At 35.7% G+C, this 17,718-nt stretch overlaps 1 protein-coding gene across 14 annotated transcripts; it reads right to left on the bottom strand.

Annotated features, from left to right (window-relative positions):
* Nucleotides 1-1,636: 1,636 nt before the first annotated feature.
* Nucleotides 1,637-15,841, bottom strand: LOC107793464 (uncharacterized). Of its 14 annotated transcripts, none has more exons than XM_075230799.1 (11): nucleotides 15,630-15,837; nucleotides 12,664-12,797; nucleotides 11,684-11,906; nucleotides 11,335-11,427; nucleotides 9,383-11,201; nucleotides 5,229-5,368; nucleotides 3,831-4,571; nucleotides 3,352-3,758; nucleotides 2,592-2,690; nucleotides 2,365-2,502; nucleotides 1,637-1,932 (listed from the first exon to the last, which is right to left on the bottom strand). In XM_075230799.1, the coding sequence occupies exons 6-11, from the start codon at nucleotides 5,320-5,322 to the stop codon at nucleotides 1,783-1,785; spliced, it is 1,629 nt and encodes a 542-aa protein (XP_075086900.1). In that variant the 5' UTR covers nucleotides 5,323-5,368; nucleotides 9,383-11,201; nucleotides 11,335-11,427; nucleotides 11,684-11,906; nucleotides 12,664-12,797; nucleotides 15,630-15,837; the 3' UTR covers nucleotides 1,637-1,782. The 14 variants fall into 14 exon arrangements, with proteins under 14 accessions (XP_075086900.1, XP_075086883.1, XP_075086895.1 ...); XM_075230782.1 differs by adding exons at nucleotides 7,458-7,539; nucleotides 8,231-8,315 and having other exon boundaries at nucleotides 9,383-11,906; nucleotides 12,685-12,797; XM_075230794.1 differs by having other exon boundaries at nucleotides 12,685-12,797.
* Between the last annotated feature and the right edge of the window lie 1,877 nt (nucleotides 15,842-17,718).

The following is a 17,718-nucleotide window of genomic DNA, read 5'->3' as shown; positions in this document are numbered from 1 at the left end:
CTGGTAAAAATAATTTATGTAAAATAACCATTGAGATTAAAATAATTATCCTTTCCTGCCCGATTATGGCTGACAGCTTTTCAGAACAACCATTTTATAAGCTCCAGCACCAAGGGCGCGCGGGGGGGGCACACAGAATGTGAGGTATATGTAAACAGAGAAGGCAGCATTGCTCATATTAACTAAAATAACTTCCGGTTGTATTTCATAATTAAAATTAGCATTTTTCATATTCACTAAATTCCGATTATACACACTAAAATTTTCCCCTTTAATTTAGGTCATTTTCCTAAATTAAGATTTTTCTTTATCACATTTAATTGGTCTATTTTTTATTTTGTTTTATTTTTGTTATCGTTATTTAATGTATTCTTGAAGGAGAACTTGTGATCTTCAAAAAAGATTCTCTAATTAGGTCAATTGAATAATATTACGAATTTTGAAACTCTATCTTACTTCAGAGATAGATCGAATTAGCATTACTTCATTATTATTCTTATTTCGAAATTTTGTATCAAATGAAAAGAGAAAAGATGCAGGAAAAGATGGAGCCACATTCGTCGTTGAAATCAATGTTAATAATGGTGGGATTTCTCCATCCTTAACGAGAGGTTTCAGGTAACGCAACTGGTGAATGTTTGACAAAACAAACTATTGTTAACAATGGTGTTTTCTCCATCCTTAATTAGAAATGAATTTTTAACAGGAGGGAGAGGAATTATTGGTGCTGAATGATTAATGGGAATATGTAATCTCCGGAATGCATTTGGAAATTTATTTAAAGCAATAAAAAAATATTGTGATTGAAAATGATATTATCCACCCATGAGATAGGGAGAAGAATTTTGTCAAGAAAAGTACAAAATACGTGACCCAGCCAGCTTAATGAAAATTTTATACGGACCGAAACTAAAGGTCTCACTCCCCTTTTTAATTAGGTATTAGATTTGACAGATTAATTTGATATTGCGACACGACGTAATCGTTGGCCTAAGAAGTGTGAGAGATTGGCCATGACGAGTTTGAGAAGAGGTCGAGGTAGGCCTGAGAAGTACTGGGGAGAGGTAATTAGACAGGACATGGGCGCTGCTTCAGCTTACTGAGGACATGACCTTTGATAGGAGGGTGTGGAGGTCGAGGATTAAGGTAGAAGGTTAGTGAGTAGTTTTTAGTTGCTCACCGATAGTCTTAGTAGCACGCTTGTCCCTTCATATTCTTAGATTTTTATTACGTTATGTAGTTTTGTTCGACTCAGGTATTGTATCTCTTGTTGCTAGTATTTGGTACTACTTATCCTTTATATCTTCCTTTTTCTTTTCTCTTCTCCCTTTCTTCCTTTCTTGCTATCCACTTCTTCTTATTACCCTTCCTGATCCGAGGTGCTATTGGAAACAGCTTCTCTACCTTTTAGGTAGGGGTAAGATCTGCATACAGACTACCCTCCCCAGACCCCACCTGGTAGGAACATACTGGGTTTGTTGTTGTTGTTGTTGACACGACTTAATCGTTGTTACTCAGCCAAAATTAATTAATTAGCCAAAACTATTAAGTTAGTTACCTTCAACTTAAGCTTTTGAATTTGTAACCACATTGCAGTCTAGCCTGCATTTCGATTTCATAGTGCAAACAAAAAGGTCCTTTAAACATTTGAAAGAAATGACTGATGATATGAAAACATTTGCTGTACAAATTTTGAGGTGATACTAGTTCCCCCATTTGAGAATTGTCTGGTCTAAATACATATTTACACAAGTTTATGTCAATAGGTCATACTTGAATAGATCATTTTTCTTTCATATCGTCATCCAATGCAGTTTTCTTGCAGATCGGACACGAGTTCTTCATCGACAACCATCTTCTTATGCACCCGACATGAAAATCATGGCTGCATGATTTCAAGCTCCCAACATCATCCATATTCACATACTCTTCCTGTCAAACAAGACATGTTAGAATTCTATCGTTTTACTCACATGAAAAGCAACGACTCTATTCCAACTAACAGACCGGTAAAACTGCTCAATGCACTATCTGATCTCAACAAGTAAACTTGCATAGCATCATAATGATGAAAGGACTGAAGTTCGATTGACGGTGTAAATTTTTTTTACATTTAGCCTTAGCCTATGATAGCATGTTAATTACTAGTTTTACCAGGTCACCAAGTTATGGTTATACACAAATTTACATGTAATTCTTGTATAAATGACCTAATTGTTTAAATCTTTTTTACACAGCCAGTGCATTAAACTTAACTCATGATGAGAACACCTAGGAAGCATTTTATTCTCAATGCTTGAAGTCATAATCTCTAATTTTTACCTAATGTATGATGTACTTTTCCAACAAGATGACAGTACTCACCAAACAGATAACACAAGTTCCTTCCTCATGAATTTGGTCAGAGGAGCAATAAATTGACTCGGTCATGCACTTTGAAATCAGCTCCTCCGACAAGCCAGTATTGACGTGACCAATTCTTTCTCCAAGTGCAAGAAGTTCCTGCTCAAGTCAAAGATCGAAGTTGAGCAGATGGCTGCATGTTGAAAACAGAAAGCAAGACAAAGGTTCTAGTAGAGTCTCAGCATTACCTCATAGCCCATGTTGTCAATATCAAGTCTCATGTCCCTATGCTGATCAAACAGGCTTCTGGATCCGTATAAAGTAGAGCGATCTGGAATAATAACACCCTGAAAGAACCGACAGAGTTTCACATTCAACATGCCTTGAAGGTGATATGTTCAGAGATCGTAGAAATGATTAACAACAATATCATATTAAAGCCAAATTACCATCTGCAGCTATTTGAATTTCCCATGATGCCAGATTGGAATAAACAAGTGCCAATACAAAAAGTCAAAATAAATCCACTAAATTATAAGTTATGAAAATTAATGAACAAAATTAAGGAGCTCTGATTGAATCACATCAAGACTGACTGGGATATAAGAAGGATCACAAGTCAAAACAGACAGCAGAAACAGCTTAAATTAATGAACAAGCCTACATATCATAAATCTGGGCGCATACATATTCTCAGTAATCTTTTCAAAGTGAAGCACATAATTCCCTGCATTAGCTAGTTAAACAAAAGTACAAAATACACCTGGTAGCATCTATGATTTACCTAAAAGGGTTTTACACCAGTCTTGTAGCATGAAGCGGAAAGGTCATTTATTTATAAAAGGAAAAGAAAAAGAAAGACGGACATTCTTGTGGCATGAAGCAAAACAACTAGATGCATGTCCTGATGACAAAAAACAGTGTGTATTTATATAGGGAGTCTACACAGTTACTGAGCCCCTCAAAAGGACGACATGACAATTTCTTGTATATGATGAGTATACACACCTCAGATGCAAGTTGCTCACGAAAACCTGCCTCACCAGCCAATGATCTGTACCTATCACTAGATATCCTAGTTCTCCCATTTCGGTCACTACTGCGTGGTCCTAGAGTAGACAATGGACGTGAATGTCTTGAGGAGTAACCTTCAGCAAACAACTGTGATGCGTCATCTGAAGTACCAACATGCCCATGGCGCAAATAGCTTGACGAAGTCCTGAAAGAAGGGGAAGATCTTTGAATGTAGCTACTTCGGACTCCCCTCGAAGATTGCAAGTTGCCAGGCAAATGTTGAGGAAGGGAACTTCTGTTTGGGGTGAAATCATTGTGGTAACTCCCCATCTCCAGAGAGGTAGATATATTGCCAGTTACCATATCGTAGTGGTTCATATCATAACAATAGAAGCCTGTATCTGCAGCTTGCAAAACATTACTAATTAAATCAATACATAGCAAAGGATAACAAAATAATTTAAGAAACTAACCAGAAGAGAAATTCCTCCCATGAGTGACAGCAGGGGGCATGACTGCATGGTTCCATTCCCTTGTTGAAGAATTAGAACTTGGAGCTAGATAGTTCACTGAACTACAATAATCAGTGGTTGTTCTACTGCTGTTAGAGTGATGTGAAGGATTACTTGTTATATGTGCCCTTCCCACATTACTTTGCAGATCAAATGCAGATCTGCTTCTTACATTCCTTTGAGAACCTTCACCTCCAATAGACAGATTATTACCTCTGTAACTAGGATGTAAACCCCAAGTCGTGTAATGAGAGTCTGGATTTTGTTTCTCATGCCAAGAGTCAGAAGGGATATCAGATGAACTGCCAGCATCGAAGTATCTGCTCGTACTACCACTTTCGCCACCTGCGGGTATACCAGGACTCTTACGTTTGTATCGCCCTCTCCCGCTGCCCATTGTGAGGTCAACGAGGCCACCATCCACCCCATGATACGTCTGACCTCCATGGGTTGATGAAGATGCTTGATGTGGATAACTCTCATGGATCATATGAAAACCTCCAGTACCTGAATGCAGAAAAGGATCATGAAGAGGACCTTGAACCTGTGGCTGACAGTGTGGAATTTCCATATTTTGATTCGAGGAAGAATATCCACTTGGCCTGGAGGCATAACTCCCCTGAGCAGAATGGTGTGTCCCGTCGATTGACATATTGTCCACTGGATAAACAAGATTACTGCTTTCAGGAGCACCAGCCCGTGCTGCAATAAAGGAGACATCGACATGAGAAGGTTCTTTATTGTTTATTTACGTCCCCCCTATTTCAGAACATATAAATGGTCAGCGAAGTATACGTCCTATTTTATACAGCCAGAAGGCAATATTTTGTTCACTACTCATCAGCACTTCCCCAAGAGTATTCTGTCAAATTGTTAATTTCCATGTTTAACCAAGGTTAGTTCCTCTAATTAAAAGCTATTTGCTGTTCTCAATCCAACAGTTTAGTTCAAGCCCATCCACTGGTACTATATGTAGGTAGATTTTACATGGACCATTTTCTCATCTCTACAGGAGAAAATCCACCATGAAGCACCAGAAGGGCACATCATTTTGCCACATGTATTCTCCATCTTTTACAATAGAGAAGTATTCAATGATTTAACTACTTTTAGCACTAATATGATCATAGGATCACCTCGACAATATAACGAGTTTACTAGCACCACATGTCAATAACCAGAAGGAAGGGCAAGATGAAAAGGAACAAAATCATGGTATGCTTAGCTAATGGCATGTTATGAACCTGCAGCTCCAAGGCATGTGATAGATTTAGTAATAGACTAATTTCAGACAAAACCTAATAAAACTTTATTTTAAAAGTGAAAATCAGTACACCTAAAAGGAATATCAATTGTTACCGAAAGACAAAGGTGGCTGCTCTGGAAGATTCCATCTCTGATCATCTTCTGTCTCAAATATCTGAGACATGTTGAATAAATTTCTGTGCCCCATTGTACGTGAATGCGGCAATAAATTTATATCTCAGTGAAAAAAAAAACTGCATTCAAATAACAAAAGTCATTTCATAGAAAACATGATGAAAATTATTTTGCACTTTTGGTTTCACCTTGTCATTTTATTTCTTTATACAGAAAGGAGATATAAAAAGTTACCCAGAATTTTGACCATTCATCTATAAACCACAAAATGACACATCAAAGATCCACATCGACCAACCATGACTGATCAGCTGAAGCTAATTTTAAAAGTACCTTAGAAAAGCACCTTTATGATATTCTATAACTTTCTCACTCTATCTTTCCCTTTCCCTTTCCCTTTCCCTGTCCCTCCCTTTAGTACGCTAAGTAACGTATTGGAAAAATATTGTCAATCTTCCTGTATCTTCAGAACCCCGACATGAATTCTAAACAATTTCTCATCAAACAAATTTCAGACTTATGAATTCCACAAACTACTCACATCTTGGTACAGATACTAACTAATAACAGATACAAGTCAACATAGACGAAAGATCTTATCAAAAGTAATTTTAAGGAAAAACAGGGATTAAGCTTGGGATTTCACAACAAAACAGAAAAGCTCGAATTAAAATTGTCAAGCCCCTGACATAAAGTAATCAAGATCAGACAGCTAGATGAGGTAAAATTCTTGCACTGAAACTTATTTATCAGCATGCAGAATTAAGTCAAAACACAACTAACTCGTAATATTAATGGCTACAAGACATAAGCTCTTGATTTGGCCAATCTGACGCAGTTGACTGTTGCTATATGCTAAAACCATGTTTTCCTTTTGATAGTTTATGTTAAAAGTAAAGAGGATTAACATTGTTATATGTTGAATACATCCGGTTAATGGCATGAAATATTATTTTGTGGTTCTGTAATCCAAAGAACTAGGATATATTCTTCAGCCAAGATATTTTCTTATTTCATGTATTCCAAAATTTCCTTATCTCATTTTAGCCCAAACTCCAATATAAAGAGTCTAATATGTTTTTCACTGCTAATTCAAAGAAGGTTCTCTTCATTACTTGTCTCCTTTTACATGGTAAGCCTCTAAAAACTTGATCGACAGATAAGTAACTTCCTGCATACATGCAGATGGCTTTTTGCAAATTGTCCACTCAAAATTTTCCCTTCTTTTTACAAGTTACTATTTTGGTCTCTATGACCAGATCCTTTCCGGTGGCACCATCTCTTCTGGCCACTAGTCTAGAAGAATTTCGAGCAAAATATTCTCCAAAGCTTTTTCTCATTTTTTTCTTTATAGTTTCTCTATTTATTAAATTAAAAATTTTAATTAATAACCACTACCAAGGGAGTACTAAAGAGAAAAAACAAAAGGAGAATTTTCAAAACTGCTAAAAATTCAGGGAATCTAGTATATCCGTAATAGTTGATATGCTATTTTGGAAGTTTCACTGAACCACATAATTATATTTTTTATACATCTGTCTCTTACTTTGCCTGTTTTCTATCTCTGCAGCAGTTCAACAACTGCTTCAGATTCTGTGGCATAACCCAAAAAACACCAAAGATGTATAGAAACAGAGCCCATATCTGAAACATTTGGTAGCACCGTTACCGTAGCAGTGAAGAAACATGTGACTGATTCAGAGGATTGTTCACATAGAAAACATGTGCTGCATAGAGTAAATCCTCATAATATGAAGCTTATCTAATGTTAAACAAGCATCATGTTTTTACTACCATCCAAAACATGCTATTTTTTTTTCTTCATGATATTGAAGTTAGGTTATCACTCCTTAGAACATTGTTCCGGCAACTTTTTATACTACTCTTTGGTTGCCAATTCATGTTAAAATAACAATGATGACTGGATCTCGACGCTGAGATCATCTATCCCCATAACCTTCCCAAATTGTCTTGGAGATCCTCAATAAGCCACAGGAAAAGCAAAGCAATAAATGGAGTGTGTCTGAATGGTTTTACGATAAAAGCTACCAGTAAAGTAGAGAATAAAATATCAGATCTACCATAAACTTAATGATACTAATTTTCTATGACCCTCAATGGAGACAAATCTGTTCACTGTTCAAGATATTGACATTTGTAGCAGTGTATTGGCTCAAAATCAGTACGATGAAATTAGAGTTAAAATACCTTTGGGAGGTGCACAACAACCATGATCTAACTACAACTTAGGAGTGGCTGCGAGTTCCCTACAAGAAACCTAGCTCTTTCCCTGGGAGGCAAATTCAACAATGGAGACCGTTGCTACTATTAGCGAAAAGTTCAAGAGAATATGCATGAAGTGGGAAAAAAAAGTGCATGTCAAAAGAGGGAGAATTACTTTGATAAAGAAACTCTAACGAGCATTTTCATTATCAAGCATTGGTGGCTAAAAAACTTGAAAACCTTTTTGAGGGCAAATGAATGAGATAGGAAATTTCACCTGGTGAGTTGGGAGAGATAGAGCCCCTATAGGATCGGAAGAGCCTCGGTAGGAATCGTAGTTTTGGTATTTGGAGAATAACTATGTTCAACTGAGCCCTCTTGGGATGGTTATGGAAGCTAGAAAAAGAAGAGAAAGCTCGATGGAGTGAACTGATCAACGAAAAGGATATGAATTTCTAAAAAATAGATTCAAAGTTACACATCATAGATTCCCTGTAACTTGTAAGAACTAAGGGAACACTTTTGCTCTTTTTGTAAAAATGGGGTTTAGCACTGTCTTTGTGCTAATGATATATAACATCGTTACCTTTCTCAAGAAAAAAAGTATAACCACATATTTTTGGATGGTTATGGAAAGTGGCAACTCTCTCTTATAAAACAAGCTTAATGGAAAAGATTATGAAGAGAAAGGATTTCATGAGGTTCATAGGAATCTCTTTTAGGAATGAAAACTGTATTCAATGTTGGCTTGGTCATACCGTTCTAACAGCTGAATTTTCTCGTCTCTTTGGAATCACAACTGCAAAGGAAGCCGTAGTTGGAGATTCATAATAAGGAATGAGACTGTCAACCAAAAAAGAATTAGACAAGTATATAACACTGAAAATTGACAATGTGGAAAGATTTCCTCACAGGTATATAAGCTTTACAGAGTTACGGCGATAAGAAGGAATGGAAGATGACCTTTTCAAATGATTCTCCAAGAAGTCTTACCATAACCTCCTGTTTGAGGGGTGGTGATGCAAAGACCATTTGGACGTCAATATGGATATTGGAAGAGTAGAAATTTATTTGACCTATAAAAAGGAATAAAACTCTAATGACAGTAACTTCCTAGAACCCAACAGAAGCTCATAAGAGATAAAAGTTTGTCATAATATATCTAACTTCATCCTCAATTTTCCTCTAAAGACAGGAGAGACGGGACTGATATGTTTATCTCCTTTGTTTCTTTTAGGGAGTTAAGACCATTATATGTGGACAATTACAGCTAGTTTTCTTTATACGTAGAAATATATGCCCTAGAATCGCTCGGGTAGCTGAAGAATATCCTTTTACCTGACTAACATAACTCCTCCAATTAAGTCTTAGGAGAAATTGATTTTTGTTTTTGATAAATAGAACTAATTTATTTTTAATTACTTGCAATGGAGAAAATGTATTGTTATAAAGGCAACAACACCACCATTGAATTCTATAGGATTATCCATGATGCGAATCACTTCTAAGCTCAGTAAAACTTTATGCTACTATCGTTCATGGACAGTAAATAAGTTGTCTGAATATATGAGACTAGAGAACAATAAGCAAGCTAATGGTAGTAATGATACTCCTATGCACATAATCATATTACCCAAATTTGATGCAGTTATGATAATTTCCATCGCAAAGTTAACTCAGTAAGGATGAGAAAAGGGAAAGAGTAAGATCTGTCCTGAGGATGGATATCTATGATCCATTCCTATTGAACTACTCAAAATTGAATATGAAACAAGCACACAAGCTAAACCACTTGATTACTCCTGTTTCAACTAGAAGATAGAAAATACTAAAGACAGCTCATTGTTTATGAAGTGACTAAAGGCAGCTAATTTATAAAGCTAAAAGGAGAAACATATCACCACAAGTACCTTTGACGAGCCATGCCACCAAATAGACAAGGCCAATTTGGTTCCCCTCATCCCATGGCAGTCTCTATCCTCATAAGGTAGGGGTAAGGTCTGCGTACACACTACCCTCCCCAGACCCCACGGTGTGGGATAATACTGGGTATGTTGTTGTTGTTGTTGTTGTTGTTGTTATCCCATGGCAGTCTCACTGAAATATGTTCCATTAAGAAGAAGCCACTACAATTTTATGAATCCATCAATTTTTCTGTTAATGACTGCTTCAAGGTGCAGAACTCAAACAAATGCAGGACCAAGAGCAACGGGTGGGGGGAGGAGCCTGAGAGTTTCTATGGAAGCACTTATTAATGTTTGTATGAGATACACCAGTGGTAAAGAACATAAGAGAGTATTTACAAAGACGCAATTGTTAATGTTTGTATGAGAAGAAGCAAAAGATTGACTACTCAGAAAGACAGAAACTTAATGGACAATGAGTGTACAAGACAAGCAAAGGAATAATCTTGTCAGAGAGAGAAAGGAAAAAATTTTGTTAACAGTACCGGAGGTACTTCGTGCTTGAATGAGTTTAAAACGAAGTATTGCCTAGTCAAAATGGTGAGTAGAAGCAAAAACTGTGAAATGGCTGTAAAAAGCCTTCCATGATTGCATCTACTTGCAATGTAAAATAAAAGAGACACCACCTCAGAAGATTGTGGGTAGTACAAAAAGATGAATATTGCAGGGCATCAACAAGCCCCAAAGAACAATAGGAGAAATCCTTGTAGCTACAGAAGCAACAGCAGTTGGAGATTTTTTTACATCAATGGGAGTTCAACCATAAGACAGAGCTAACTGGTACTACATGTGTTTTCTGATTCATCTCAACCAACTATGGTAGCTGTCCTCCAATATTGGGTAGACCAAGCAACATTACGATTAAGTGCTCTAAATAATTGCAGCACACTTAGCAATATACTAGCATCAATGGCTACATCTTAGTGGGCCACTAAGAAAATGTACCATCCATTGCAACCCCAGTTGTGTATTGTGATGCCACTCAGAGAATCTGTTAATCAGGATTGCTCTCACTTTATTTCGTTCTAAGCCACAAATAGAGTAAGATTACAACCTAAGACTTCAAAGGAGCACAGGTTCATTAGGTCAACAGGCTCAACTAAATGAATTACCAGCATACAAATGAATCAGGATAAGGTGATCAGCTGTCAGTGAGAAAAGAGAGAGAACATTGCGTCTAGCGAGCACTAAGTATCTGCTCAGTGCCTCTACTCCTGAGCCTTAAGAGGAATGTAGTAATAAAGTTGCAAACCGTCCAATTAGCACACATTCTATTGTGCCCCATTTAGTGTTATTCGCCTGCAAACAATCCAAGTGTGCACGGACAAGCAGCAGATCTAGATGGCACCACCTCTGCCCCCATGTCACTACCAACAGACCCAATCCGCAGGAACATGACACAAATCCCAGTCAAAATGTGCTTTGAAAGCAGCACGATCAGCAAGAACCTCATCCCCTATCATCAATCAAAAAGGGGCATAACCAAGACACTCTTTCCAAGTGAAAGTGGCCCCATACAACCAGCAGTTGTCATAAAGCAAAGGAGTCCCACAACTAATCCGAAAGTTAGTGGCAGTTGTAGAATGAATTTCAGTCTTTCAACAAATGATCACTCACAGATAGTGGCAGCCTGTAAATGACCTTCAGTTTTTCAACAACTTCTCACCCACAGTTAGCAGCAGCCAGTAAACGAACTTCAGGTTTTCAACCTTCAGAGAAGCAATTTAATTGTATAGGTGATTTTCACAGTGCAAGGTCATCAATTCTGCAAAGATAGCAGAATCCATTTCCTATGAGCTCTTCAGGCTCAAAGGTTGAAGGATAGGAGACTGCAATAGCAGCAGCTCAGACTAATGAATCTGAATAAGAACACCATAAGAATGAAATATCTTCATAACCTGCCAGATTGACCAAAATGTTGCCTGCAACATCATTTGTGATTGAGGTCTATAGAATAGCAAAGCTAGCTAGCTATCCACCTTTTAAATACCCTGCACGAGCTCCCAGGTTATTTTCAGTAAGAAAGATAAAAAGAATCAGAAATATAATTATATGACCGTATCCTAATGATCTGAGACGAGAATAAGAAATCCGGACTGAGACACGGAAAAAGAGAGGAAGAGCAGTAAGATGCTAGAGCAAAGCTGGAAACCAAAAGAACAATGTAAGATGAGGAAATTGTTCCTTAAAATAAGTACTACAGATAGATATGGCTGGACTGAGAAAGGTAGGTACCAAAACCCTCACCTGTACTTGTAATCTGTCCTCATTCCAAGCCCTCGCATAATCTTATGTCGTGTCAAAGGTAAGAAATGTCAATGAAAATGACATTTGATCATCAGGCCCAATATTAAGCTCAAGTCAACTCCAACAAAGCCCTAATTTGAACTATTTAGCTCAGGAAACCCATTCTTATGACTCTAGGGCAATATCCTTCATCTGACAACAATAAGTCACCAGCCTCCCTAGCCTGCACAGCAAAAACCATCTAAACCTAGATGCTCTGGAAGGTAATATTGAAAAATGCTAGCACATATAATCTAGGGACTCGATGCCTAATAGATTACAAAGTGGGCGCTAGGCAGGAAGATTGGAGATAGATATTTGTTAATATAGAGCCACTGTCACTTGGCTTCAGATAAATATTTGCATACAGACATTTAAGTTAGTTCATCCAATTCCTTCAAGTTCATATCCTGATGCATACAGTCCCATACTATAACCAATTAATGAGGCAACAAATGCTAAATAGGATCACAGAACAAGAAAAAAAGATCATTTATAAAAGAGAGACAACAATATAAATATTGTTCAAATTACAAAGTTTGTGGGATAAAGGCAAATGCTTTCCTAGTTCCGAACTAGTCCAATGAAAGTAACTTGGCATGGTGTCCTACAAAAACAAAAAACAACATAAACAAATATAGACGGTTCAGCGCTAAGATGTATCATTAAGTTGAACAAGGGACTGATCGACTGTTGTTTCTTACTTTATATTAAAGTGTTCAAAAATGTAACAAAAAAAGCGGTTAGAATAAAAGGGAAGGACAATTTTGAAGAATAACATTAAATTATCATAATACGCGACATCATATCCCCCTGGGATCCAAAGAGAGCTATGCCCCAATAAGAGAACTTTTGACAGCTAAAAGCTGCACCGCACAGGTACATGCTCCACCTAGATTCTTTTAACAGTAGATCTTAAAGCTAACAATTTGAGAGCTTACATAGGAAAAGGACATGCTTACGTGAACCGAAAAGTCTCTCTCAAGCGGTCAGCAATAAAGAAAAAGTATTATGTCTTCGGGTCCTTGCAGGGCCTTTAACTCTGTGACCGTATGGTAAGATATGCAAATAAAGCCTGCTTCATTTGCATGGGACAAAGTTTGAATTAAAAGTACGCATTAATGGTATATACAAATCTTGATTTTTAAGAACCACCGTAATATTATATGCACCAATAACTCCACAATCACAAGGCTCTTATTTTCTCATACAAGTACCAAGATCAACAAGATTGTCCAGAAGGATCCTTGCAAAATGCAATACCAACTATGAAATACCAATCTAAAGGAACTAGAAATGCATTCGCCATGAACAGCTTTGCTCATGGAAGAATGGCGTAAAACTGATTCTAGGAACCATTTTGGATTTGACATGAAATTGGTGGACTCAAATTGTAATTTCTTATCCAAATAAGTTGCATCACTATGAGACTCAAATCTTAGTTCATTTGAAAAGTTTCTCACTAAGACCTATACGGCATGTATCAATAACATATCATTTTTGCTTGGTCTCTAGACCACTGAGGTGAATTTAACTCCCGCGGCGTTATGAGTATACCCCCACCCCTTATTTGAGGAAAAGGGGTTTCATGCTGATCCTTTTAAAATGACAGACACACAGAGTCAAATTTGGGGGAAATGATCTTAAACCTACACGATATAAATAACTCAAAATTGTACTCCCCCCATTTTATTTTATGTGGCTTGTTTGACTGAGCACGCAATTTAAGAAAGAAAGGAAAACTTCTCGAACTTGTGGTCTTAAACACGTCGTGACATTTCTTGTGACTATAAAAGCATTTTAGTAAGGGTAAAATGGGAAGTAAAGATAATTTTTTCCCAAATATAGGAAGGTTTCATTCTTTTTTTTATAACCGTGGTGTCCCATCCAGCATGTGCATACCTCGACTAATTCCACAGGATGCCTGCTACCTCCGGCCAGCAACAGGTACCAGGTAACTTTGTCCACCAAGGTTTGGACAGATAGGAAGAAAACACCTAATGTTTTTGCCTCCGCTGAGATTTGAACCTGAAACCTCATGGTTCTCAACCCACTTCATTGACTGATTGACCACTAGGCCAAACCCTTGGGTAATCATTCTTTTTTAAAAGAAACTAAAAAGGAAAGAGTGTCAAATAAAATAGAACAAACGAAGTATTAGATTATAATTACTCTCACCATGATTGGCTAAGATGTCAATGTTCCTCATAGGCTAAATTTAAGTCAGGCGGGATACCTCACTATGGTTTATTTTCTCCACTTAATTTACATGCAGTATGCTAGCGTAATTAATTATCAGTCTCAAGTTGACAAACCACTCGAGCACATTAGAGAATCTCTAGTGCTAAATAATCCTTAAGTACATAGTATTGAAATATTATGGACCCAATGAAGCACTTATAATAATGAGGATTCATATAGCCGAACCCAACTAGCTTGGGATTGAGGCATAGTAGTAGTTTTATAGTTGTTGATGTTGTAAGCTAGCGTGATTATCAATACCACTTGCCATGAATTATCAAGTTATGACTTAACGCTCAAGATCAATTTCTCTTCGAAAATGTAATCTTAGTAAATCAGTGCACCACTTATAATTTGCATCTCATTCCACTTGAAGGACATATAAGGAAATAAAACTAAGAATTGCCTACTATCCATAAAGGAGAAAATATATATCACTTTCACTTGCCTTCCAATAATACGAAACAAAGCTAAGCCATGAATACTTCACATAAGTGAAATAAACCAACCAATTTCTCTCTTTTACCCTCCCTCTCTCCCTCCCTCCCTCTCTTTTTGATAAATAATCAATGCTTTAGGAACTCCTATATGCAACACATACTTTCCTGGACATCAAGATTTTCACATTAAAAAATTACAGTTAATGTAGCAGATTACCAAATTGGGATGTCAAATATTCAATTTTGTTCCTTTTTTAAATATTTATGCACTCTGCGCGATGAATAACTACAAAAATTACTTGTTTCAATGATGGCGGTATTTGCGTCAACTTGCGCGCACCTCGACTAATTCCATTTAATATCTGGTACCTACAATCAACACAAATACCGGGTAACTTTGTCCACCAAGGTTTAGGCAAATGTAAGGCTGGAGCTAGCCTACTAAATACGGGTTCGCTGGAATCCTGTGACTTTTACTTAAACTCTGGATTTGTATTAAGAAATTTATTAAATATGTAGAAATATTTAATTACGAACCCACTAACTAAGACGAGCTATGGGTTCTGTGGCAACTTCAGAACCCACAAACTTCAAATTTTGGTTTCGCCTCTAGGCGGATGGAAAGACATCACCTAGCTTTTTGACTCCGCTAGGATTTGAACTTGGAATAACTACAACAATTATATTCTTCTTAGTTTCTGTTGATTATATCAAGTCTCCAGTATTTACTTAAAAACACAAAAAACTAGGCACTTGAATAATTTACAATCAAACATAATTTAAGTTTCATTTAGATATCTTTTTAAAGTTGTTAGATACAATAAGTTGAAATAAGCAGAAAACAATTTATTCATGCAAAATATGTAAAATAAAAAATAAATCACATACTAAACGATCGGGTGGGAAAATGATAATCAGCTTAGAAAAAACGAAATACTATATATTCCTCCACCAAGTGATAAATGATTGAATACAAATATTAAGGATAAATTTAAAAAATTAAGTTAAAAAATCTACCGAGCAATAGCGAAAAAACAACTGCAAAAGAGCATTAATTTGATTCTAAAAAAACGATCGGGCGAGAAAAATCAGCTTTAAACCCAATAACTTTTCCCCAACAAAAACCGAGCAAAAAGTATGTAATAAATAAAGGAACAGAACAATCAAACAGGAATATGAACTTGATAGATATTAAACATGGAATAAAACGATGATCGATGAATTACCTGGAAATTTTGCCGGGGAAGAAAACGATCGCTTTTGCTTCTGGATGATCGGTTAATTGTGTTTGATCAGAATAATTAATTTATTACAATTTGATATATGGAGATAAAAGAAAAGACACACACGTAAAGAGAGAGAAGAAACAGAGAGAGAGAGAGAGAGAGAGAGAGAGAGAGAGAGAGAGAGGGAGCAATTATATGCGTACAAGGCAATGAATTACATAGCGGTTGGATTATTTTATAGTAGTGCCGGTGAAAGTAAATTTGGATGGCTTATTTTAAGTATTTTTTAAGTTAAAATAACTTTTAGTATTTGAATAAAATAAAAAAGTACTTTTAAATATTTATTTTTAAGCTAAAATGATAAAAAAAAGTCAAAAGTCAAAAGTTAGAATTACTAACTTATGGCTTATGCTTAAAAGCCACTTAAAAAAGCTCGTCCAAAGGCGCTCTCACTCTTTTTAAAAAATTTCTTTTCCTTTCCCTTTCAATATACAACAATAACATACTGTATGTATTCCCACAAGTAGTTTGAGAATGGTAATATATACACAATTTTACCCCTAACTGGAGCAAGTAAAAAGATTATTTTTGATAGACCCTCGGCTCGGGCATGCGACAGTAAAAAAAAAAAAGAAACATGACAGTAAAAAAACTATGAAAAGAAGCAGTAACGACAGCAAAATAGCAATAAAATTAATGCAGAAGCAATATCGGATAGTAATAGAAATATAATTTATACTATATTAAAAGCACGACGTCCCGAAAGATCGTTCGCCTTTTTCACCTTTTAAAGATAGATTTTATACTAAACAAAATCATCATTTAGTTATTTCTCTAACTTTTAGAGTTATAAAATTAACTAAAATCTTTCTTATTAATTTTTTCTTATTTGAATTATATAGAAAGTCGTAATATTTAGGACAATAGATCAATCAATAGTTTACCTTATTTAAATTCTTAACGGAGTAGTATGAACTAGGTAACATAGCTATAGTAATACCTTGCCTACTACTTATTTTAATGCTTAAAAACCTAGGCACAAACAGTAATCGTCAATATATGTGTCCTTCTTTAACTTATGGCATATTAATGAAAATTCATCATGTGATATTGTATATTGCTTTTTATGATGAGTAATAAAAATTAGAAGTCATCTTAAATTCACTTTATGTTGATTGGTCTTCTTGAAAGCGGGTGAGCTCCTTCTTTTCCTTTATTTTTTTATGTGTCAATTATGTTAGGATGAATTTATATTATGATAAGATTTAGTTTTGCGTGTAGGAAATAAATTATGAAATCTTGCATCATAGATAAAAACAGGAAAAACAATGGTATGTAGAATTATTTTAGACATGATCAAAATTAATGGTGTAGCCTACACAAGCTCCGATTTCTTTAACAGTCTTTAGCCAATAAGAAATTATAGTTCTACTCTTTTTTATTCGTGAATATAATATCATTGTCTGACGAGATAAATGAAAGAATTAACTAAATCAACTTATTCTGTAATGGTGTATGTTATAATTTGATTATTTGACTCATTAATTGTAAGAGTTTATTTTATGTTGTGCGGCCATAGGAATCTGATTCACTGAAATTATCCTGCAAATTAATACATGTATTTTACGCATGGTATAGTCTTATAAAAAGTTTATTACTTAATTATTGAGAGAATTTGTAAGGAGGAATAAAACTTTGTAAGTGCAATCTTTCTTAATTCTGTAGGTATTTGTTAAATCAAAAAAAGATTCTTGCGAAAATAAACTGAATGTTTAAAAGTTGAAAGTTTTGTTGAAACCAAAAAAATAATAGACTATCAAATCATAGAAGAGAGATACCACTGATTGGTCATCATGTCATAAATACAAAGTATATAAGCCATGAATTAGTTAAATAAATACTGCGCTCAACTTCCAGAGAATGTGAAGATGTTTAGATAACTTAATATCTATTGTATAACTCAAAAAAATCTTGATATGTCTGCAATAAAAACTTTATAATTTTTTTATACTAATTTTGTGCTTTTCAAACAAGTTACATACACTAAATATAGTAATAAGATAAACGAGAATAATACTAAACCTACTGG

The sequence above is a fragment of the Nicotiana tabacum genome, chromosome 2 (genome assembly GCF_000715075.1).
Source record: "Nicotiana tabacum cultivar K326 chromosome 2, ASM71507v2, whole genome shotgun sequence".
NCBI classification, from domain to species: Eukaryota; Viridiplantae; Streptophyta; class Magnoliopsida; order Solanales; family Solanaceae; genus Nicotiana; species Nicotiana tabacum.
Note: the sequence above shows the minus strand (reverse complement) of the source record. Positions and strands in the feature narration are given on the sequence as shown.

Bases quoted from the DNA above. Each gene is read 5' to 3' on its own strand.
- LOC107793464 (XM_075230776.1), bottom strand. From the start codon at position 5,322: ATGGGGCACAGAAATTTATTCAACATGTCTCAGATATTTGAGACAGAA. The intron at 2,691-3,351 runs GTGTGTATACTC...CGGTTCTTTCAG, and splicing joins GTGAGCAACTTGCATCTGAG to GGTGTTATTATTCCAGATCG. The intron at 2,503-2,591 runs GTAATGCTGAGA...TGACTTGAGCAG, and splicing joins TTGACAACATGGGCTATGAG to GAACTTCTTGCACTTGGAGA.